The sequence below is a fragment of the Onychostruthus taczanowskii genome, unplaced genomic scaffold (assembly GCF_017590055.1).
Source record: "Onychostruthus taczanowskii isolate IOZ18803 unplaced genomic scaffold, ASM1759005v1 scaffold36, whole genome shotgun sequence".
Classification (NCBI taxonomy): Eukaryota; Metazoa; Chordata; class Aves; order Passeriformes; family Passeridae; genus Onychostruthus; species Onychostruthus taczanowskii.
Window position 1 is genome coordinate 7,203,620 of NW_024501015.1, and position 23,910 is coordinate 7,227,529.

Genomic DNA, 23,910 nt, shown 5'->3' on the forward strand with positions numbered 1-23,910 from the left:
CAGAAGGAGCAGTGCTGGGGTAGCAAAGGGGAATGACAGGATTCCTGCCAGAGCTATCTCTTGGTCTCTGGGAGCCTTTGGCCACTTTGAAGCCTGGCCTGAATAATGTTCATCTTCCATGAGTTCAAAACTGTTGAGAGAAGTAGTTATTGAGGCAAATTTGTCAATCAGCTTGTAGAGCTATAAGTGGGGCTTTGTGACAAAGGTTTATTGCTCTTTGTGGTTGTGTAGAGTTTACAGAATTTTCTAAGGAACTCTTTTATCTCCCAGGTACAGCAGTGAATAGGATTTGTTTCTGAAGTGCGGTGGCAATTTGCAGCACTTGAGACATTGCTCTGGGTCTTGGATGTTTTTTCAGTGCAAAACATGGTGCTTGTGCTCTGTCCTGGGGTCCAGCAAACAAATCAGAGCATTTGCTTGAGGGGAAAACTTGTAAAAAGTGGGGAGGCACCAGTCTATCCCCTAAACCTGACTACACTGGTCATTGTTCCTTTGCAAGGAATAACCTTTTTGGTCCACTCTTGCTGGTCTCCTTTGGGTCTGTGTTCTCCAAACACCAAAACTGATGGTGTTCAAGGTTAGGTTTCAATCCAGTGGGGTGGTCAGCACCCAGCCCTGATCCAGCCAAGCCCATGACTGACTTCAGTGAGGGCCTGTCACACAGTTAAGTCAAGTTCATGCTTAAAATGTGAATGACTGGTGTCAGAATTCTCTCAGTTGCAAATTCAGACCTTTAGTGAGAAGACCAGAGCCATAGATTGCATGGACTATGTGCCTAATGGCCTTGTGAAGGAGAAGCAATGTTCTCCACATCTCTGCTCCTTGTTTTCTATTACACACAATATGTTATTTCTGTAGATGCCTCTGACTCTGATGCTTTCCCAGCCCACTATTTTTTCTGCTCTTTATGATTATTATGGTTCACTGGCATGTAGGAAGCGACCACAGAAGATGTGGAGATGGGCCTGGGGAACCCACAGGGAAAAAGAGCTGGCATGATGGAGGTGGCTTTGTGCTTTCCTCCCTGTGGCACAGATAGATGCACTTTCTGGGGCAGGACAGTACAAATAAGAATCAGCAGGTCTTTGGCCATCCAAAATCCCCAGCCATGCTCACGTGTGCCAAACCCACCAGCTGCACCCTCTGAGTTTAGGACCTTGTTTTAAATATCGTGAGGTTTTGAATACTAACAGTGTTAAGATGGGTTTTATTTATCCAGTAAGATTTAGTCTTCAGGGTGTTTAATATTGACATGGAGTCTTCCTTCAGGGAGAGGGATTGATTTTGCTTGGCTTTGTTGTAAAGCCTTATGCATCTGGTTACACTTAAGACGTTAGCTTTAGCTAACAGCAAGACTCTTGATAAAATTCACAATTACTGGCAATACTGCGGACATGGACTTATCTCCTGGGCACGTTTTGTAAAATTAAGCTATTTTCATTAAAAGAACAAAGAGCAGCATGGTGATGGAGCAGCTGTCATATTTTATTACAAAACACAAATATGTGGGAAATCAATTACAGCACGAGTGAGCACAATGCATATTTCCAGTAATCCCCCACGGCCGGGGGAAGGTAGAAGGCTGATCTGAGTGCAGAAGCAGATGGCAAGCAACTTTAGATAGCTTCGCTGCCATTTTTTCTCTTTCAAGTGTTTGTGCTTCTCCTTTGATCTTCAGAACATGGGTTTAACGTGTTACATCTTCTTTTGTTTACTGTTTTCACGTTTAACTTTCCTTTTAAATAACTTCTGTTTGGTGGAGTTTGTATTAGTATGGGGCTTTGTTATCTTCCACGCTGATGTATTTAAGAAGAAAGAGAGTTGCTGCCTTTTTTAAGTGCTGTTCACGTCCAATAAAATAGCGACTGCTTCACTGCAGAGAACTTCACCATCCACCATGCACAACTGTAGTTCTACAGTGAAAAAAATCCCACCTCACAAGGTTACTGAGACACTGTGCACATGAAGTTGCAGTAGACTTTCCTGGAAGGCAGGTACCATGGGATTGTGATGGCACACCCACAACAAACCCCTGTGGAAGTTTGGTTTCATCACTGTTCACTACATTTAGTTCTTAAATTATTTTTAAATGAGTAAGCTGGAGTTAATGTCTTCTGTGCATATAACATTTTTATATTAACCTAAAATAATGTGGTTTAAAATAGCAGCATTTTACAGTGATTTGAAATAGAGCAGCAAGAGCAACATAGGTTGATCCAAATTACCCCATGTGATCTGTATCTCTGCTTTTCTTGCAGCTGTCAGAAATGACAGGAACAAAAAGAAGAAGGAACCTTCAAAGCAGGAGTCCACAGAAAACTATGAAATGACAGCAGAGTTAGATGATCTCACTGAGAAGATCCGAAAAGCTCACCAGGAAACCTTCCCCTCACTCTGCCAGCTGGGAAAATACACTACGGTGAGTATGATTTGAGGCACAAAGTGTTCTGGGTATGCCTGGATGATGTGAATTTTGGAGGCTCTGGACATTTGAAATAGATGGAGCAGTAGATTCACTCTTTTCACCTCCTAAGCCAGGAAAAAACAGAGGTGTGTGTGCAAAGGCTGCCTCTTGGGGAGAGAAATTGTGAGCGCTACTTAGCGGCGTCACGAGAGGCTCCTGGAGGATTAATCCAGCCAAACGACCAGCTCTGAGACCATGAGTCAGTTACATTCCATCATTCATTAGAAATTTGTTGGCTTCCAAAGACGTGATCTCTGCTCGTGCATCAGCAGATTACAACTTTGCAGGTGTAGGGAGTTCTTAAATGCTGCTGGATTACTGGTGATGGTCCCAAAGCGACCAAGGTCAAGGAAAATATGAAATGTTTAAGTAAAACAGTTTCCAAAATGCTCATTTGCAGTTTATTGCTAGAATCATAGAATATCCTGAGTTGGAAGGGACCCATAAGGATCACTGAGTTCAGCTCCTGGCTCTGCACATGACTACCCCAAAAATTACACATCCTTTCCCAGTCTACCAAAAGATCCCATAACAGCAAAAACTTCTGCTGCTTTTACAAGTGAAAAAGCAGCCCCCCCATCAAGAAGCTCAGTATTATGGGAATTTCTCCAGAGTTGAGTCAGGGAAATAATTTTTCTTCTATACATATATATGTTGCTAAATAAAGGGAAAGTTGGTGATATTAATCGATTAAAGAAAATTCAATGTCAAGTTTGCAAATCCAGTGATAAAAGAGATGATTAAAAATAACTATTAGGTAATGTTTAGTACCTTATCAGTAGAGAAATGACTGCTGGGTTGGGCTTGCTGCTAGTTGCAGCAGCACTGGCTGTTTCAGAGGGATGTGCAAAATATCCTGAGGTAGTAAAGCATGTGCTCTCATTGCTGAGAGCAGGAGTTTAGGAGTGACATGACTGGGGCAAGGAGATAGCTGCCTCCATGGCTCTTGCCCTCCAGCCCCAGCTGAAGATCTGGGACCAATCCCCAGAGGCCAGGTAAAACACTTCTATCACTGGATTGCTCTCTGGCTTGAGTAAATTTTCTGCTATTGAAATAAACATTACATTTCTCAGAGTGATGTAGGCAAATCCCTGTGTGCCATCAATATTCATTGTTTTAGCAATCGGGGTGCTTTTTTTAATGGCATATTAATCTATTTACAAAACAAAGTGCAAGGCTCAAAAATGAGGTCTGAGTGTAAGACTTGGTATGTAAGTACAAGAAAAGCAAGCACATACGGTGTGATTTTAGAAAAAGGCACGTTTTTCATGTTGCTGAAAGTACTTTCACAAGCACTTTTCTCATTGAAATCTGAGCCCCTTGTCAAGTGGTTAGTACTGGGGAAGGAGCCCATCCTTCCCATGTTTCTCTGGTCCTTCCCAGCAGGAACACATTACTCTGTATTTCCACCTTACCTGGGGGTTAGCAGAGAGCACTGCAGCTGGTGGGATGGTACTCTGCTGCACCCTGGTAATTGCCAGAGATCCTCAAGGCTTGAAAGATAAACCTTGGCACCTCTACACTTGCATTAGGTACTGGATGCTGAAGTATCATTAATCTTTTAGCTCTTGAAATGATACAAGTGGATGAAATTGGAGAGGGTCTTGTTGCACAGCACACCCACTGCTGATGCCTTCCTCCTTAGGTTCTGTCTGAACCTCATGGGGATTTTATGTCCCTGTTGGAATTTCAGAGCCCTTATTGAGAGCACCTGGATCTCAGTAATGAGCAGATGAATCTGGTCTGTCTATGGAACACGAGTAGTCATGATTTGACTGCACTCTTTCTGAGGCTGGATATTGGTCATTCATATCTCAAGCCTGATGGGACAGCCTGGGGCAGATTTCTTGTTTTTAGCATTGCTCTGTTGGAAGTCCAAAGCAGGGAACTGCTGCACAGGGCTCAGCTCCCTCCTGCTTTGCCATGGTACAAGTTGCAATAACAAAATTATACTCAAAGAGTTATTTTTGGCTTACCTTGAATCTTTGAGAGCAATACAGCTTCCTTCAAACACTGCATCAGAACTAATAGCAGCAGTGCTAAATAATGTCTTCTTGCTGCATTCTCATACTCTGTGGGAAATGCAGAGTGTTTAAATATCTAGGTAAGGTCTGGCAGCCACTTCAGCATTTTATGTAGGACTTCGGTGTTAAGAGCTCATGTGGGAAGGACTGAGTGGCGCTGGAGCTGCAGTAAGGGTCATCTTCCCCTCCAGCTGCCCGCCAGCCCAGGGGCAAGGAATAATCCTTTCTGCAGCACTGAGGATACAAGAGGATCTGGGATGTGGAAGCTGTGTGTGCTAATCACAAGAGCACTGCTCTGATGCCTGGACACCGCCACTGAGCTGCTGATCAAACAGCAGGGCTCTGACAGCAATCTGAGACACTTGAAGCAGAGACCAGAAATCAAAAACAAAGGAGCACAGAGCCCTTTTTCTAAGTGCTGTGTCCAAGGGGAGCCTATAGGCTAAAAGCCTGTATGCCACTCTGCTTTTTTTGATAGTAACAATCTAGTACACGTAGAAGATTGCCCCCAGTCCTGCTTTTATGTCTGGTTCTGCGTGCTGTCAGTTGTGAGGCATGGCGTGCTCACACTACAGAGCACACAGATTACTTTTATAACCTTAGAGTTTTTAATTTAATTCTCTAAGTGAGAGGTGAGAAGTGAGTGTTTCTAAACAATGTGGATTCTGTTGAATTTTGTGAGCCTTGCATTTGTGTGCTGATAGGGATTGTGGATGGAAGAAACTGTTCTGAAAGAGCAGCCCCTGAGTGCCTTTGGTTACAGGATAATTCAGACTGTTTTAAAAGAAGATTGTGTTTGTTGCTAAAAAAAGAAAAAAAATTATAGGAGTGTAAAGTAAAAAAGACCTTACAGAGATACAGTAAAAATAAAAATCTGTTCAGGCATTTGGCTCATGTATCTGGCTCCTCTCACTCTTCAGCGCTGCAGCCTGCATTTCCCAGAGGGAAAGGTTACATGGTGATTTTTTTTTCCCCTCCATTGTGTGTTTTTACCTGTTAAAAATGGTTTTGGAGAAGCATTTTCAATTACTGTTTTTATATCCATCTGCTCTTTAGAAAGAAAAAGTGGCCCCATGCTTTGCATAGTTAATAGAAGTCTACTTAAAATAATGGGAGAATAGCACTTGTATTAAATTCCCTGAGTCATTTGACTTAACAGTTGCAATTGGTGGGCAGTGACAAGTACAGCTCTACCAATGATGAGAGTCAGCAAGCTGTTTAAATGTAATGGATTCCAAAAGTCCATCATAAACAGATCTGTTTTATTACTGTCATCCAGGTAAGAGAGAGTGCCTGAGTAATTTCTCTGGAGATGTCATACTTTATAGTATAATTGAGTGTAACTATACTGCTTGTCCCTTGAGAGTGGTGTTATTTGTAAGTCTACAGCTGTGTTACATCCAGCCTTGTGATAAAGGGAGGATAAAACAGAAAACAATTTTGGCTCTGCAGACCCTTGCTCAGATTCTCCTGGGTTGCTCTTGGCTAGCTGCAAGTGAAGGGGTTCCACACCTTGACAGCATTTTGTTCTTTGTAAGTGCTGGGTCTTAGAAGTTACACAGCTATTGTTCAGTGCCATTGCAGAGGAATATATATATATGTATATGTATAATATGTGTATATCTCCTGATACTGGGACTGAGCAGGGACATGTGTCGTGGTCCTCAGTGAACTCGCTGGAGCTGGAGTGCATTGCTGCTTTTACTAAAGAGGCATCACGAGTGTTCCTGATTAGGGCAGAGTGCCCCTGTGAGCCTTGTTTCCTTTGTAAAGTGGATTTTAAAGACAGTAGGGATTCTGCTGCTGTGTATGTTTCTATGAGTACCTCATCCCATATTGTTAATGTGGATACAGAGCAGCCTGCAATGAAAAAACAAAAATGATGGAAAAAATGGGATCAATTTATGTGGCAAAAATGGCTGTTTAATTGGATTTCATAGCAAGGTTGGGCTTTTCCACTGATAAAGATGCCACTAGGGTGTATTACAGTATTGTTCCACCATATGTGCACTGGTGCATAGGCCTGAAAAACATGTGAGACTGCTCCTGGAAAAGACACCCAAAAACCCACTTCAGTAAAATATTCAGGAAAAGTCATAGCGTCTGCATCTTTTTCACAGCATGGATAGAGGAGATCTCCAGGCAAATTTAATCAGAGTTTTTGTTTCTGTTGTGCATTTTTTTTTTAACCCCGTGTTTTATTGTTCAACGTATGCATTGATATTGAGTCAGTTTTGGTTTTTCAATACTGAGAAATGCTGCTAAAAATCCAGCTCTTTTTCCTGTGACACTAGTGTTGACATTCATTAACAGATAGAATGCTAAAACTCTTCTCCATTTGTAGCATCTCAAAGGTAATGTGTAAACCACATTAGCTCCAATGCTGAGGGATCTGGAACCTGGCATAACAAAACACCTGGTTATTTTGTATTTTATTAACTGCCCCTTCTCTTCAGTTTGCAAATAGAGAGTTAGATTTACATTTGTTACGACGGTCGTGCATTACTCCTAATAGAAGACATGTCAAAGTTCCCGTTGCTGGCACTGCAGCATGATAAAGTAACCTCATATGATACTGATGAAGATTTCGTTCACACTTGCTGGTTTCATGCAACGTCTTTTTTTCCAGATGGATACCCTATTGTAAAATGATTTCCTGCTTTAGGCTCTGCTTTGTGTAGCTCTCTGCTATGCCATCTTTCTATGAACTGGATAAACTGCCTATTAAATTTAATTACAGCCTGAATGACTGCACATCTTGATCTTATTTTTCCTCCAATGTACTGTATTTCACCAAGGTCCTTGAGGATGAAATAAAATAAATCTGAGAGATGCATACTCCAGCAGCCGAAAGAAATGTTTCAAAGGGCATTACAATCACTGTTAACTCATTAGTTTTGGACCATTTTGAAGGCAATTCTTTAGGTTTAGCATTATAAAGACATTTTCTTTTGTCATTTAAAAAAACCCAAAAGAAAATAGAAGAAGTTCCCAGAATAAAAATTCAAATAGAAATGATGAAATGAATTAATTATCCCCTAAAGAGATGGGTAGCAGGAAAGAGCACGCATGCTCCTTCGGACTGCTCAGCACAGTCAGCATTTATTTTTTCCAGTTAGGGCCTAATGTAAATATTCCTGGCTCAAATCTCTAAGCTGTTCCAAGTGAGGGTGAATGTCAGGCTGGTGGTGCCCTGGGGACCCGTCAGGACTTTCCCCTTCATGCCTGATGGTAGTGGTGGTGTCTTGTGAAGGCAGCACTGGGATGGGGTCCAGAGCATCACAGCCAAGCTGAGCTCACTCCACATTGCCTCACCAAACTCTTCCAGCCCTGTGTCCTTCCCATGAACCAAAGAAAGCTGACAAGATAATGGCTTCAATGGTTTTCTAAGAGGTGGATGTCCTCACCATCAGCAGTGGTGGTGGCAGGCTCACTGGAAATGTTTCCTCCAAGGAAGTGTGATCTGTGTAATTTGAATGCTTTTTGATGGCTATTTAATCTGCCATGTCTGTTAGACTTTTAGGTTGAGACTCTGCTCATTTAACTTTAATTTTAAAGTTAATTTAACATTTTAACTTCAACCAGCTGAGACTGAGGCAGCTGATCACATGGGCTTCCTCTGCGGCTGGAGAGGAAGCCACTGCCTGGGCATTTTTATAGGTAAAATTCCTCCTGCAGTGAAGAGGAGATCACCCAGCTGCTGAAGGCAGCTGCAATGCACACTGAATTTGGTGGCTTATGAAACAGGGGGTTGGGGGATACCATCACACTGGCTGCATCCTAAATAGCATTGGACCAAACGCTGACAATTCACGGCATGTGAGGGCAGAAAGAAAGAGAGGAGATTTGGGTATTTCAGAGCTCTGTCATTACCTGTTTCTTGTCACTCTGCTGGAGTCCTGGGTTGATTGGAATGGGCGCACCAGGTCTTCTCATGACACCCAGTGTTGGTGGGCTGGCATCAGATGGGTCAAAGCAGATTTTGAGTCAGACTGTTCTTGGTTGACATGTTCACCTTTTTCAAGGGTTAAGTGGTTGTTCTAAATATATGAAAAATGTGAGTTTGATCACAAACTTAACACATGTTTCCTATGCACCCTAGAAAATTATGGAGACTTTGAGGTAGGTGAATATAAACATTCCCTGAACAATGCCACCGGAATGTCCATGTTACACTTCCAGCAGTGGGGGTGTATGTTGGATGCACCATCAAACAAGCACGTAGCATTCATCCAGGCACATGGGATTTTTCCTTAACATCATGTAAATAAATGCTCTTTAAGTCATGGGAGACTGTAGCTTCAGAAAGCTGTAGCAGAGCCACAGAGCCAAGAAATTAAGCAGAACCAATTTTCTAAGACCTTAAGTATGTGAAACTATGTTCCAAATATTGTGCTGCTTTTTCCAGAGGAGGACCCAATATTCTTGTTCCACTGTTCATTTATATTTCCTGGGGTACAACTGTAAATTGTCTTTCTCAATGCACTTATTATATAATGGCAAGGAAGAATAATGAGGGTGGCATTTGGAAATGTTTAAGTTCATTTGTATTCCTTGTACAGATGGCCTCTGCAATCATAAGTAACAGAGAAGTATCCAAGGAATTTTCAGGCGATTAATCCAAGTTTAAAGCCAGCATCATCCCAAGAGCAAGCTGCAGAAAATGCCTGGAATGTTAATAGAAAGTACTTCTGGAAGGAAAACGTGGTTGTTGTTTCCTTCCCTTGAAAACCGATTGCTGAAAGGGACGTTGTTGATTTATGGTGCCTTCTGTCTGTCTTTCCAGAACTCCAGCGCAGATCATCGGGTTCGACTGGACCTCGGGCTTTGGGACAAATTCAGTGAACTTGCAACGAAGTGCATTATTAAAATAGTGGAATTTGCAAAGCGATTGCCAGGCTTTACAAGTTTGACCATTGCAGACCAAATAACTCTACTGAAAGCAGCCTGCCTGGATATACTGGTATGTGTTTTTAACATCATTGTTCTCCTATTAATGTGTTTTCTATTCTTCTTTTTACTGTAATTGACAGGAAGAGGGGGGTGAAATATGGCCCTGACCTTTATTGTTGTAAAATTGAGCTTACTGGGTAGTCTGGTGCAGTCAGAAGATTGACTCCAGCACACCTACAGAGGTGTCTTTTGGGGGATGAGCATGCCTCCCAAAAAAAGTCCTTACACTTTGTGGGTAAAACACATTTTGGTATTGTGGCATCTGTAACTTTGTAAAATTTTCTTTACTATTAACACTGAAGAGAGACCTGTTTCTCCTTCCTTGCTCCTTCATCCTTCCTCCTCTCTCTGCATGATCCTATGCATAAAGGTTTCCTAGAGGAACAGTCCACTGTATAATGGTTTAGGAATGTGCTGTACCTGTGGTCATGAGGGAATTAAAGGAATAAGACACAAGTCTTCAGATCTGGTGTTTTTAAGGTTTTAGAGGGGAAGCTGGTGTGCCTGGAGCCTGTTAGATGCAAGCCTCTGGCACTCATATCCCCCTGCTTTCTCCAATGCTGCAGGTATCTGTGGAAGTGGACAATGTAATGGACTCAGTACAGGTTTTAGCTAAATGTAATTTAATTTTAAACAGGCAAACATGCAACCTGCAGGAGGGAACTGTGCAGGTGGGCTGGGAGTTTTCTCCAGACCTTGCATTGCCACTATGTCAAGGCAAAGCTGTCTTCCCTGCCTTTGTCTGCAGTTGTTTCTGTCATGCTGACCTTCAGAGGAGCCCTCTGGGATCTCAGCATTTCTTTATCGAGACCTTAGAGGTCTTCAGGCTTTTAGTGGCAAATATGCTTTGTATTGCTGGTTGTAGCAATAACTTGCAGTAAAACAGTACGTTCAATGTAAACATATTTTAAATGTTTCATTCTGAGCACAAACCTTCAGGTCCTCATTGAGCCAAGCTTGGCCAGTCTAAAATCATCTTGTAGGATGGCTACTGTAGACATATTTTTTGTCATGACACAGGAGTTTAAACTAGGGAAGCTGAAGTTGAAGTAATTAATCTTGGAATTTCTAAAAGTGCATTGCTTCAAACAGGATCATGTTGAGGGGGACGTTAACTGCTGTGACCTTTTCCTCTTGTTTTGTCAAAAGCTGTTTGGAAGAATCGCTTCAAGAGGACATTGATGAAGGAGGAAGAGGGGTAGGAGAGGGGAAGGGGTATCATTCTTTGGCCTATAGAAAAAGGGAAGGTTGAGGTTGCCCTGCCATGCTTGAGAGTCACCTCTTGTTGTTCCCTTAATCCAGGCACTCATTCAGACTCAGCCATCTCATTGTTACCGAGAGTGTCCCTCCGTGGGGCAGGGCCATTCGTTACCGATTGCACGCCTGTCATCACCAGCTCTGTCCCGATCAGATTCTGTTACCTTCCCCTCACACGAGAGGCAGATGGTGATCAAAAAACTGCAGCATTGCCTCGAGTGTGTTCTGCCAGCAGCAGGGGATGGGAACTGCTTTGTGCTGTGCTGCTGTAACCCATAACAAATAGTTAATACAGAAACTATACAAAAAGGGTGGGGAGGAGCCAGGATATGGCAAGAACCTGCTCATCCAAACCTTTTATGCCTAAAACTTCAGCCCTCAATCTGCCACCCTGTTTGTTTGTGCCATGCCCTGGCTCCATAGCTGCTGGATAACAAATATCCTAATTCTGTAATGCTGCGAGCTCCTGATGCTCTTTGTTGGGGTGGGTGGTGGCAGCTTGCCCTGGGAACGTGCACAGCCCCTGTTGCACAGGGTCCCTGCAGCAGCTCCACTCGGTGCTGCCATTGCCAACTCTGGCTGAAAAATTGAGGGGACCCTTTTTGGTAGGGGTTTTATCTGAAGTGCCTCGATAAAGGCACTTTGATTAAAGTGATTAAATAAAAGCCTAGTTGCCAGATTAGAAAAACAGAATGAAGCAGGTGGTAAATGGTGACTTTATTTCAACTAATTAATGAATAGAAAAGTTGATTCTTTAATATGATTCACCACTTTTACTTTGTGGCCATTGGCAACATTCAAGCTCTAATTATAAACTTTATTGAGGCCTGTCATTCCAAATTACCTGCTCATTCTGTTTTTTATTTTTCACAAAGCCAGAGAAGGGGACACATCCACACGAGCAGGGCATAGCGAGCACCATAGGAGCCTGCAGCTGGGAGGAGCTGAGGCTTTTCCAAACCCAGGAACATATACGGCACGGCTAATAGTCCTAACTTTCCTATGTGACATTTACACAAACTTTATGTGACTATTTTATGTGCTGCTTAAAAAGAAAATGGGATAATTACCGTGACACCGTAATGCGTAGCGTGCGCGCCGCCTGTGAAATGCTGCATCCATTAAACCAGCATCACCTGCGCATAATCGGAACTGCAGTGCCGCTCTCTAGCTTTATTTAAGCTGAACATCAGTCCTGGAGCAGTTTTAATAGCACATATTCCCCCCCTACAACAAGCCAGTTGTCCTAGTTATGAGTGTTTCATTTTGTGGTGCCTTGAGATGCAGAGTGAGCGCTGCTGCCCCTCCTGCTGCACCGAGCACCCAGTGGCTGCTGTGTGAGCTCTGCTGAGCAGGGCCATGAGCCTCAGCAGTGTGCCCTCATGGTCCTGCTGCTCTGCCGTGCCCTGGATGTGTTCCCAGAGCCACAGCATGTGGGAGGAGCAGCGTGAGGCTCCCCGGTAGGGTGGCCAGGCTTCCCTGCCAACAGGACCCCTTCACTGCCCGCCTGCCCTTCAGCACCAGCTGTGGAGAGTCTTAAGCATTTATAGACCCTGCCAAGGTCTCTGCTCAATTGGTTCCTGTGGCTGTGGGTACTTAAGCCCCTCTTAAACAGACTGACAAAGGAAATGGTGCCAGGACCTCAGTAAACACCAATGGGTAGTGGGCCAAAGAATTGTTTTATGTACAAACAAACACTAACTCTGGAAGGGAAAAAACATCAAGCTTTCTGAGGCAGCTTGAGGTGCCAAATGAGTATTGTGGAATTTAAATCTTGTTTGGTACCAAAAGTTTTAAGGATAAATATTACTAAAATTCAGTCAATAACCCTTGTAAAAGTGAGTGCTTGTCTGCTGGTTCACTGGCCCAGGAGCAGCCAAGCATCCCTAGCCTTGCTGAACTCTGGCAAGACAAATATGGAAAGAATCCAGAGTCCAGTCTATCTTAAATCCAGTGGATAAAAACCTGAGAAGTCCTTGAATGCTAATCCTTAATGATGTAATTTTTGTTTTCTGTGGTAAGCCCCTGTGCGTTGATGCCAGGCAGGAATTTGTGTGTGCAGAACAAGCTGTGCTGACGGGGTTTGGCAGCGCCATGAGGCATCATTGCTTCAGAGTCACCTGCCCGGGTTTCTCCTCTCAAGGAGCTGGCCCAGCCAGCTGAGGCAGCTAGTGTCTAACAACGGGATTTCTCTAAAAAATAGGCCCTGCTTGCCCTACCTAATCTGTTTAAAATGAGTAACAGTTCTGTGGTAGCAGCAATGCCATAAATGCAACTTTCTGGCTGACTTTGGTTTGGTGCCTCTGGTAGGGTTTTTGCTTTGCACTTTATGACGGGCTCATATGAATCCCTAATGCTTTCATATATAAATATTCCTTAAAACAAAGAGGCCTTTAATAATGAGGGAAAACTGTATTTATGGCTGCAAGTGGCATTTAAGAGCAGAGTGACAACTAAAATACTTGGCTTGGTTGCAAAATCTAAACAACATTGAGGACATTGGGAGTTCAGTTTAAAATGGAGAAAGATACCGTGATTTCTTATTTTGAAGTGCTGATGTTTCCCATATGTTCTTCAGTGAATATGAGCTTGAAATCAGCTTTACTTTGACACTGGAAATTTGCCCAAGAACGGTTTAGCAACAATCAGCAATATCCACGGCGTTTCACAGATCCTGATGAAGGACAGAAATTAAAAAAAAAAAAAAAAGAAAAAAAAAAAGAAAAACACCATTTCAAATTATCTGTCTTGGAGTTTAATAACAGCGTGTTGGGGGATAATGTCAAAGGAATGCAGAGGAAACCTGAGACCTGATTGCTGCAGTCAAGTTAAGTGCATTGCTGAAAGCACGTAGTTGATCTTCGGCTGTGCCAGTGCCCGGCGGAGCCACTGCAGGGCTCCCGCAGCTGACGGCTGGTGCAGCACTTGGGGCACGAAGGCCTGAAGGCTGCCTTAACAAAAACCTGTCCTGCTTGCTGCCTAAGCCTGGAAGTAGCTAACCCTGCCTGACTTCATGTTTTAGTTATAAATTTTGCAGGGCCCTGCAGGTCCCTTTCTGTGCGGGCCCACAGGGGCTGGCTTGAGGCTGAGTTACCTCACCCGAATTTGTTGCAAATGAGGATTCAGCCTGGAAGTTCTTCCTCTGCTTTAGCCCTGGGGGTCTCTTGCTGAGCACTCCTGTCATGCACCCCCAAACACAGTGGGGCTTGTGGCACTGGGAATCAAGCACAGGGAGCTTTGCTGCGAGGGAGCCAGCAGCCTGGTGTGTCTTCAGCCTCTGGGCTGTTGGGAAGATCGCTCCAGGGCACCCCAGTCCCTCTGGGCAGGGATCTCTGTGGCAGCTGGTGTCCAGACCTACCCTCTGAGGGAGGATCTGGGGGATCCATATCTGCCAGCCCTGCTTGGGCAGCTGCCGGGGAAGCTGCAGGAAGCCTGGGGAATACACCACGGCATTGCCTAATTAAGCTCCCAATCCTGCTCAGCTAATTTGTTGGGAAGGGAGTCCTGAGGCTGTGGAGGGAGGAACTCTCCTTGCCAAGGCTTACCAATTGAAATAGCACTGGAGTCAAAGGGGCTGCCTTTCTGCCTGGCTGAGCTAAGGGAAAAGCAGTACCAGGTAAGAAGTACAGCGTCTTGTTCCTCCCAGAGTTGGATACATGATCTTCTTCAGCCATACATCCTGACTGGAAGGCAGCTACTGTCTGTGCAGGCCTCAGGTGGGAAGAGCAGCACTCCAATTCCTCTTGCATGCCATTAGAGAAGTGAACCAAGCAGCTCTTGGGTGTCACAGTAAATATGTAGCTTTGGAACCTTTGTTTTCTTGAACACCAGGTATTCTTCACGTTTCTTCTGCTTTCTGTACAATCTTCTAATGATTTAAAAGAGCAACCTGCTGTGAACTTCAGGGGAGAGCATGGCCAGTGGTTACTGGCAGTTCTGAATGTGGTAAAGATGCTGCCTCTTACTTACAGGGTGGGCTTTATAATGTTATTTTTTTCTAATGATCCTGAACAATACATTGGCTACTACATAAAACCTAGCAACCAGCAGCCTTTTCAGATGGTGTGTATTAAGGGAAATATGTGGTCACTGAGGAATTAATGTGCTGTGTGTTTGTATTTGTGACTCTCTTGGTCATTGATTTAAGTAATTTCAAGAACTTACTCTAATTCGGGGGTAAGGCAACAATGTCACATCTGCCTGTCCAACCACACAAAATTTTCAGCACTTCCATGTATACCTGGAATGTGAGGTAAGATTAATGCTGAGACAGAAAATAGTTGAAGATCCATCTGCAGAAATACGCCCTATTAAGTATCTTACCAAGGAACTGAAGAAGAGACACAAAAGCTTCCCTATAGGTATCTTACAGACGGTGTTCCCCTCATTCTCCTCCCTGTTTATTTGGAGCAGTGTTGCCAGGCAAAGATGAAAGTGGGAGAACCAAGCCCAGACTGGTCAGCTGCCATGTGCTGGGGTCTCTGACTCAGAGCCTCAGAACCTATAGGAGTAATTAAATTCTGCCAGTGCTCTCTTATATTCATGTAAATCTTTTTTGTTGTATCTTTAAAACCAAGTAGGATGGGAAATAAATACAGTCGAGCCCTGAAAAAACACAGCTGTAGTCTTAGCTCAGCTAATCAGCCTGACTTCGGCAGGGTTTTGATTCAGTTTAGTTTTGGCACAAGCCCTCTCCCACCTCTGATTATTTTAAACTTTAAGCACTGATATATATAACAGAAATATGTCAACATGATGGACTCCTCTTTTATTTGGTCCTTACGGCCGTGTTCATTAATTGCAGCGGTACAAATGACCCTGTGCCACAAATCACGGCACACATCCCGGGTGTGCTCTGAGAGGCGGGAGCGTTCACACACGCTCCCTCTGTGGCCGGGCTGCCACCTGTGCTGTGACAGCGCTCTTGGTGCTGCCCTTACCCCAGAGGCATTGACTAACAAAACGTGGAGCATCCTCGGTGTTTTATTCATGTGTTTTGCATTCCTCCGTGCCCAGTTAGAGGTGTGAATCCCCGTCCTCCCCTCGAAGGCTCTTTCATCTGGGGTCAGCACTGGGTGCCTGTCTGTCGGCATACAAGCGAACTTGCCGAAGCCGACGCTGCCTGGGCGTGCACAGGAATGAGGCACTGTCAGCACTTTGCACCAGGCAGGAAAGGTCTGCCACCGCTGGGGCTCCGCAGGGGGAAGCGCCAGAGCCCGCAGGAAGGCTGGCAGCCGACGGGCTGGTGAGGAGGTTTGGTGTTACAGCACGCAGAAGTAGCAACCACCAGAGAAGAAAAGCTGAGCCAACTCCTCAGACCGCTGGCCAGGCTGCCAGTAGTCGTGTGTGCTGCTGTTTGGAGGTGCAGAGTTTGATATTCCACTGGATGCGAACTCCCAGGCTGACAAGGCAAGCGGGCTCCAAGGAAAGCCTACCGGCAGAGAGGACTTTGTCCCCATAGCAGTGTTTGCCTGTCTGCTCTTGCAGAAGAGGGGAAGGCAGCCCAAAATTCTGTCTCTTCAGCAGCTCATAGCTGTCCACACTCACTCCCACAAGCTTCCCCTCCCACAATGTTGTCATTGTCAAAGATACAACCCAGGGAAATGCTGCTGTGCAAAACTGATCCCCAAAATCAGTGAGATATGCCTTTGCTGGAAGAGGTGAGATGCTGTCAGGCTCTGGTTGGATCAGATCAGCAGTTCATCAGATCAGTCACATTTTATGGTTAGGTGCAGGTGGCAGACTAATGACAGAACTGCTTTTGTGGATATCACTGTAATGTTGGTGACCTGAGTGGTGAGAGTTGCTCTAAAGTTTTGATTATTTCATAACTAGGGGGAAATTTCTGTCCCTAGGTTTGTGTTACAAGGAATACACATAGTCAATAGAGTATACTTGTGTTGTACCTGAGAATTTTTGTGCGGCTAGAACTGCACAAACTGGAGTTTGTTTTCAGATTGTTCTGACGTGGCCAAGTGCTGAAGTTCCACGGAGTCATTCACCACACTGAGAAAATGCAATAAACCTCTTATGGATTAAATTCTTCAGATTCCATTTTTCTTTTTTTTCCACAGATCCTTAGAATTTGCACAAGATACACACCGGAACAAGACACCATGACCTTTTCAGATGGCCTTACCCTAAACCGAACTCAGATGCACAACGCCGGATTTGGCCCGCTGACTGATCTCGTGTTCACATTTGCCAACCAGCTCCTGCCTTTGGAAATGGATGATACAGAAACAGGTCTCCTTAGTGCCATCTGCCTAATCTGTGGAGGTATCGTACTGCTTGAACTCTAATGCATTTCAAAAGGACAGGCATGATAACATCTTCATTTATGTTTAAGTAAAGGAAAGCAAAACAAGTAGAACATATTATACATGTATTTGTAACATTATTATATGTATTATATAAGCCACTTAATGCTAAAGGTTTGTTTTCCGCTGGTGGTAGTTACTGGTTTTATTATTGATAATTTGAAAAAAAAGTACTGAAATCCTTCTGTCAAGCAACCAGTCCTATTGTTTGCCTGACAAAGGGCATTGAGATAACCAACAGAATGGTTGGAGTTGGGAGGGACCTCTGGAGATCAGGTCCTGCTGCGTTTTTGCTAAGCAGTCTATGGTTACCTGCATGAGTGAGCTTTCTTACAGCAAGATGCCCAATTACACAGCTTTTACTCATAAATATAATTGTGTGCATCTGCATTGGTTTCAGTCACATGGAAGCCATTGGGGATAACTTTCTTTAGCAAAAAAATGTGTTATACTTCCAAACTGGGGCTGAAGGGAACTCAAAAGGGTGATTGTCAATTAAAATCATAGGCTTAAAGTACAAAAAGTGAAGTATCAGATAATTTGCAAAATAATCTGTAAATTTCTGTTGGTTTAATCACTTGGTCTCTCTCCTCCTTGACAAAATCTGGATTAGCAATAGAAGCACACCTTGCTTAGCTGGGCCATATTGTTGAAACACAAACTGGGTGCTACAAGTGTTTGAAACACAAGAGTCAGTCTTCGTTGGCAGTGGCCCTTTACAAAATCATTCCGATTTTATGTGTCTCTAACCCTCGCCCATTAAAAGCATTGATGGGCTCCTAGATGTCAGTGATATGTCACTCCTCCTGTGTCCTGGTGCAGAGGGGTGGCATCTGTTGTCATTCAAGCCAGCACTGCCATCTGCTGATTCCTGATGGTAACTCACTTCACTGTAGAAGTGGTAACAAAAAATAGCTGTAACCTCTCTGAGTACCTGGATTGCCTATCAGTGACACATATAAAATTAATTCCAAAATATTGTTTGCAGCAAGGTGTTTTCCCCTTGAAGAGAGAGGTACAAGAGCAAACTGGTAATTCTTGACCACCCACATTACAAACCTTTCCAATCACCAAGGAAAAAAATTATTCCATGTTTCAGAAAGTTGTGGTTTATGCTCTTCCTGTGGAATGCTCACTACAGAGTGTGCATTATTTAGTGGAAAACAAAATTCATGCAGTTCTAATCGAGAACACGGAGGAGATTCTGTGATTTGGAGTTTTTTTAAAAAAAATATTTAAAATAATATGAGCCATATGATACTTTTCTACAGATCGCCAGGACCTTGAAGAACCAATGAAAGTGGATAAGCTTCAGGAACCCTTGCTTGAAGCACTGAAAATTTATATCCGAAAGAGACGACCCAACAAGCCTCATATGTTCCCAAAGATCTTAATGAAAATCACAGATCTTCGTAGCATCAGTGCAAAAGGTATGGCTTCTCCTAATAACTCAACAGGAGTGGCAGTGTTGCATTTCAGACAAACTGGCCTAGACACCTGGGTTGTTATTTTTTTAACACATCTAAGAAAGAAAGGTCCTTTTGACTTGATTCTTCCCAGCTTCTTTCCGTAATTCATGCCTTGAAATTGGTTTTGCTTTAAACATGCATGATGCTCCATTCTCCATGCAACTGACAGTGAAAAAGACGTTGTAGGTGCAAGTAGTAGCAAATCATTAGCATGAAGTCTTTGTTAGTCGTTTTAGGACAAGATAAAACCTTTGTTAATGTTTACAAGGGGGTTCAGATCAACATGTGCTTTGTATCACCAATGGCTTCTAAAAAAGCCTGGTTACAGACTACAGAAAAGACTTGTGCAACCAAAATTCCCCTAAACTGTGGTCTGAGGTATTGGAGATTTAGAACTGATTTGATCCAGCATTTTGGACATTCAGCCCCTCTATTCCAAACAAACCATACCTAAACACAGATCAGTTTTACCATTTTATGCAGTCTTGTATGTGCTGGATTGATCCTGTGCAATTCATAGTCTAAGCACTGTCACACATTCTCTAAAGCACAGGTGTAGCTGAATGCTTTCATTTGATCAGAACAGGTTCTCCAATGTATTAGTCTGAAAATAGAGAGTCTAAAGCACAACAATTCTTATTCTTATGGTGGCTGATGCAGTTTCACCTTCTTACTCTGCTTACTCAGCAACAGATTTGCTACCCCCATAGATAAGCAGGCACACGAGCCTGTATGTGCAGGTACCTGTGTAGGCTGGATCTGTGCTTTTGGGAAGATTACAGATTTCATTTGACACAGTTTGGGGGAAGACTCAGGGGAAAAACCCCAGCAGTTAATTCACTCAACTAAACATGCTTGTTAAATTTAAACCTTAACTGCTCCACTTCAAACAATATAAATCCAAGTTAAAAGATTAAGTTATAGCTATCTTTATAAAAAGAAGTGAGCAATTTAATTGGATTGATTAGAACCAAAAGAAGTAACTTGGAAGGGAAACACAGAGCTAGGAACCACTTTACCAGGTTATCTAAAGCTTGCAGTTTACCCTCAAGTAAAACAAGCTCCATCCAACTGAATCTACAAAATAAACTTAGAGCATTATTGAGCTATAAAAGCATTTGGGGGAGCCCTTTTGTTCCACTGTTTATACTTGTGGGAAATCCATTTCCACTTCCCTCCTTCTTTACCAGAGCCTTCCTGCTCCTCAAGAACACAACTCCTTATATTCCATTCACAAGAAAGGCTTCTTTTCATTCTGACATAAGTATTTAACTCTAATTATATCATTAATGTTTCATAGTAGAACTAAATCATACCAAAGGATGGTGATGTCCTGGAGGGCTGGGGATGTCTTGAGTTTCGTTTTAAAAGATGTACGTTAGACGATAATGACTTTGGACGGTACCTGATCCCTGAAAGCAAACACCAAAGCAAGCATTAATCTGAAACATTGAGAGTGTCTGCTTTGGCATTAGAGGCATTGCAGCTAAAGGGTGAAGTGTTTGTGGGACTGAAGCAAGACAGTTCTGAGTTCTTCTCATCTTCTGAGTTGTCTTGTCCTCTGATTAAGTTGGAAGTATGCAAAACCTGAAAGATTTCTCTGGCTTTGTACTGAATGACCACACAAACACTTCACTGCACCTGACAGAACAGTGCAAAGCAGGTGTTTAACATGGCCAAATTAAGCTCCTCAGCACAGCTCTGACATTTGGTTTTTGGAGAACCTCTTGGCATCGTTCTGCATTAATATCTTTCCCATTACAGTTATTTGAGACTCTTAAGTCAGCACCCACTTGGAAAGTCAATCATTGCCTTTGTAGATGATTTTTTCAATGCTCCTCATGTAAGGCATAAACAGTTAAATGCTCCCTTCCAGCTTGGAGTGTGCAGTGCTCTCTCCAGCATGCCCACTGCAGCAGCATGGATAAGCAGAGTATTTATTTCCGAAGCATCACTCTTCTGCAATGGTTTTTCAATAACCAAACTATTTTCTCTGTAATTTTTTTGGGGTTTTTTCTTGCTGTTTAAAAAACACAAGTTCCTCTTCCACTGGACTCCAATTTTAAGATGATCAGGAATCTTGAGCAACAGGAATGCTGAGGTTTATGGCTATAAATTGCTTGATGCAGAGTTCCCTCAGTGCTGCCTGTGTTCGTGCCGTGTCCCTGCCTGCTGACCACACACTGAGACTTTGTGCTGGGCTGTTTTTCCTCCCTAAAGCAGTTGTTGTGGGTCCCAGTCTGAGTGGTCAGGACTGAGGCAGTAATTTTGTGCGCACTCACCTGCAGAGCCCCCTGTGCAGACAAATGCCTGCCACTCGTGACAAGCCCAGCTCAAAGAGCCTCAGCCGAGGCAGAGCCGAGCGCTGCTCGAGGCTCCTGCACACTTTGGTGGCTCATTAGCACAAGACAAGATGCCTGAAGAATACAGAAGGCAGCTCTTCTCCCCAAAAAAGTACCTTTTTGCCTGAATGTGTTCTTTTATAAAACAATTGTTTGTTAAATTCTGCATCTTATTTCACAGTTTTCTCTATGGGAAGGAAACATTTTGACTTAGATCACTGCAGTCCTCTTGCAGGATTCATCTCACCTATTTAACATAGACAGAAGTTTTGTCATTCTTTGCAGAACCAGTACAGAATAAAGACTAAATGTTATTCCAGTTTAAAAAGACATCGACATGATCACAGCCTAATTTAATTTTTCAGTATAATTTAATGCCATTTTGGGTCCTTCTTTAAAAACAGGCAGCTCATCCAATTTACCTGTATTGAAATATCAATTGCTATGTAACAGATTTGAATTCATTTTTAAGGAGTACTTGTCAAGCTCCCTCCTGAACTGCATGAAGCAGATCACTCACACACCTTTGTGTGCAAGAAGTATAGAAAGAGACACCAAATCTATTAACAAAAAATACACCCTGAAATTACTCTTGTAATGCTAACAGAAAGGAAATTGTATGAATCATGCTCATGGGAAGGATTTTGTGTTTTCTTTTCAAAGGTGCAGAACGTGTCATTACATTGAAAATGGAAATTCCTGGATCCATGCCACCTCTTATTCAGGAAATGCTGGAAAACTCTGAAGGACATGAACCACTGACACCAACCTCAAATGGAAATACTGCAGAACACAGTCCCAGTATCTCACCTAGTTCAGTGGATAACAGCAGTGTCAGTCAATCCCCTATGGTGGAATAAGACATTTTCCAGCTACTTCAGACATTCCTAATACCTTATGTACAGGGATGAAAAGCAAGAAAACATTTTTACTGCTGCTTAGTTTCTGGACTTAATCTATATCTATATATGTATATATATATAGATAAACTCAACAAGGACCAAGAAATTTTCATATGTATCAATATATACTCCTTGCTGTTTAAACTCTTAAAACTAGAAAATGCAAACTTTTGAAACTCTAAATCAGCCATTTCATGCAAAAAAAATATAGTTAAGCTTCTGTTTTCTTCTCTGAACACTCAATATTGCATGGTGACAAGACAGATCTCAGTCTTCAAATTCTGGTTGCATTTCTGATGACTTTGTACATACAAATGTATGGCTGTACTCTCCATACTGGATGTTTGGTGCTTTCCTTTTGTCTCTCATACCTAAAACGATCAAGACACCAACTGCAGGACATGGACTACTGTACACATCCAGAGAAGGAAGTTGAAAGGACCGCCTGATTTAGTTGAAATATGAAAACTTGTCCTTGCTGCCCTCAGTTTGCATCTCCTTCCTTGTAAAAAGAATACGAAACGTCACTGCCCCAGCAGAAGAGGTATCAGTGTCAGCATTAACTGCCAGATCAGTTATTCAGATGTCATTTGTTCCACTGTTAATGTCACTTTAAAGTTTAAAGAAGTGGTTTCTTAGCTGGCTGGTGACCTAGCTCCACAATTACCAGCTCCATTTCGACAGCAATGCTATAGCCTCCAAGGCAGAAACACTTTTCAGTGTTACCATGTTTTTGTTTACTTGTTCACAAGCCATTAGGGAAACTTCATGGGATGATAACCAGCAGACTCACTTACTTACAGCTTTTGAATCGCTGAGTCCAGGGTATTTCCTTAAGAATCAACTGCCAGGAATCAGCTGGGCTTTCCAGCCTTCCAGGTGCTAAGGAAGTACAGCTAGGAATTCCAGAAACACAAGGAGAGAATCTGCCTTCTTGGCCTTGTTAAATCACCATGAAGCAGAGTGAAAACTGTGGTAGAATGGTTAACAGATTTAAAGTGTCAGTTTCTTAGGTTTCATTTAAAGCACTAGTGGAATTTTTTTTTTTTATATATTCTAGCAAGTCTGTGATGTACTTTCACTGGCTCTGTTTGTACATTGAGATTGTTTAACAATGCTTTCTATGTTCATATACTGTTTACCTTTTTCCATGGAGTCTCCTGGCAAAGAATAAAATATATTTATTTTAAAAACTGTCTAAAAGTAGTCCCTCTAGCCCAAATTTTCCACACACACACACACGCAGACGCAGTAGTTTTCCATTTTTTAATGTTTAAACTTCATTTCAAAAAGCAGGTTTGCTGTTTGCAACCATGACAATTAAAATGTCCTTTAGCACAGCTGTCTAGAACATCTCTACAAGCCAGTCAGACAAATACGTGACATTTCAATGAGTAAAAAAGAGCATAAAACTGTAGGTGTAAGAACAAAATGTTAAAATGCCTACACACAATAATAAAAACCATCAATTACATTATCACATAAAATAAGTCAAATGTACAAAAGTTTGCAACAGAGGGGACAAAAGGACAACACAAGATACTTGTTGGAAAACATTTTTGTGCTCTTTGGGCACTTAATTAAACATATCAAAATCATCATCTTCATCAGACTCTGCAAAATATTTCACTTCTTTTCTAGCCCGGCCTGTCCGTGGCTTTGGGGCAGTTTCGGAGGCAAAGCCTGACTGGAAGATTTCCACATCAGAATCCTGGTCAAAAGCGGCTTTCTTGGATTTCTTTAGAAAACAAAAGACAAATCATTTCTGATGCTTTGTACATTTGCCATTTTAATATTCAGAATTGAAAAAAAAAACCTAAAAACCTCTCTAGCATCCGACTGCTAAAGACATCTCAGCCCCCAACACCATACTATCAACTTATGAGGACTTAACTTTTATGTGGAGGAATTCATGAAGTTCTTTTTAAAAAGAGAAGAGAGCATAGATGGAACTGACCTTGCTTGGTGTGGACTTGGGTGTTTTCTTCCCAGGGTTGTAGTCACCTTCATTTTCTGAACCAGATGCTTTCCTTTTCTTTGCCCCTCTGCCTTTTCCTAGGTCAGAGATTAAGAATTAACTTTGTTGCTTTGTTATTTTGGTTTTTTTTTTTTTTAATAAACTCCAGACTTCATCAAACTGAAAAACCCCCTAGTGAAGTTACTTTACTAAGTCCACATG

General features: G+C 42.6%; 2 protein-coding genes across 7 annotated transcripts in view; one reads left to right on the forward strand and one right to left on the reverse strand.

Annotated features, from left to right (window-relative positions):
- RARB (retinoic acid receptor beta) overlaps positions 1-21,927 on the forward strand; it is a 91,617-nt gene extending 69,690 nt beyond the window's left edge. For all 3 annotated transcript variants that reach the window (XM_041411511.1, XM_041411509.1, XM_041411510.1), the window contains 5 exons: positions 2,259-2,419; positions 9,275-9,451; positions 16,773-16,977; positions 18,290-18,448; positions 21,493-21,927. In XM_041411511.1, the coding sequence (XP_041267445.1) occupies positions 2,259-2,419; positions 9,275-9,451; positions 16,773-16,977; positions 18,290-18,448; positions 21,493-21,689 (899 nt within the window). In that variant the 3' untranslated portion in view covers positions 21,690-21,927. The remainder of the gene's footprint in view (positions 1-2,258; positions 2,420-9,274; positions 9,452-16,772; positions 16,978-18,289; positions 18,449-21,492) is intronic.
- Positions 21,928-22,984: 1,057 nt separating this feature from the next.
- The window catches only part of TOP2B (DNA topoisomerase II beta), a 61,728-nt gene continuing 60,802 nt past the window's right edge, over positions 22,985-23,910 (reverse strand). For all 4 annotated transcript variants that reach the window (XM_041411506.1, XM_041411504.1, XM_041411505.1 and 1 more), the window contains 2 exons: positions 23,689-23,786; positions 22,985-23,469 (listed from right to left, as the gene is read on the reverse strand). In XM_041411506.1, coding sequence (XP_041267440.1) covers positions 23,308-23,469; positions 23,689-23,786 — 260 coding nt within the window. In that variant the 3' untranslated portion in view covers positions 22,985-23,307. The remainder of the gene's footprint in view (positions 23,470-23,688; positions 23,787-23,910) is intronic.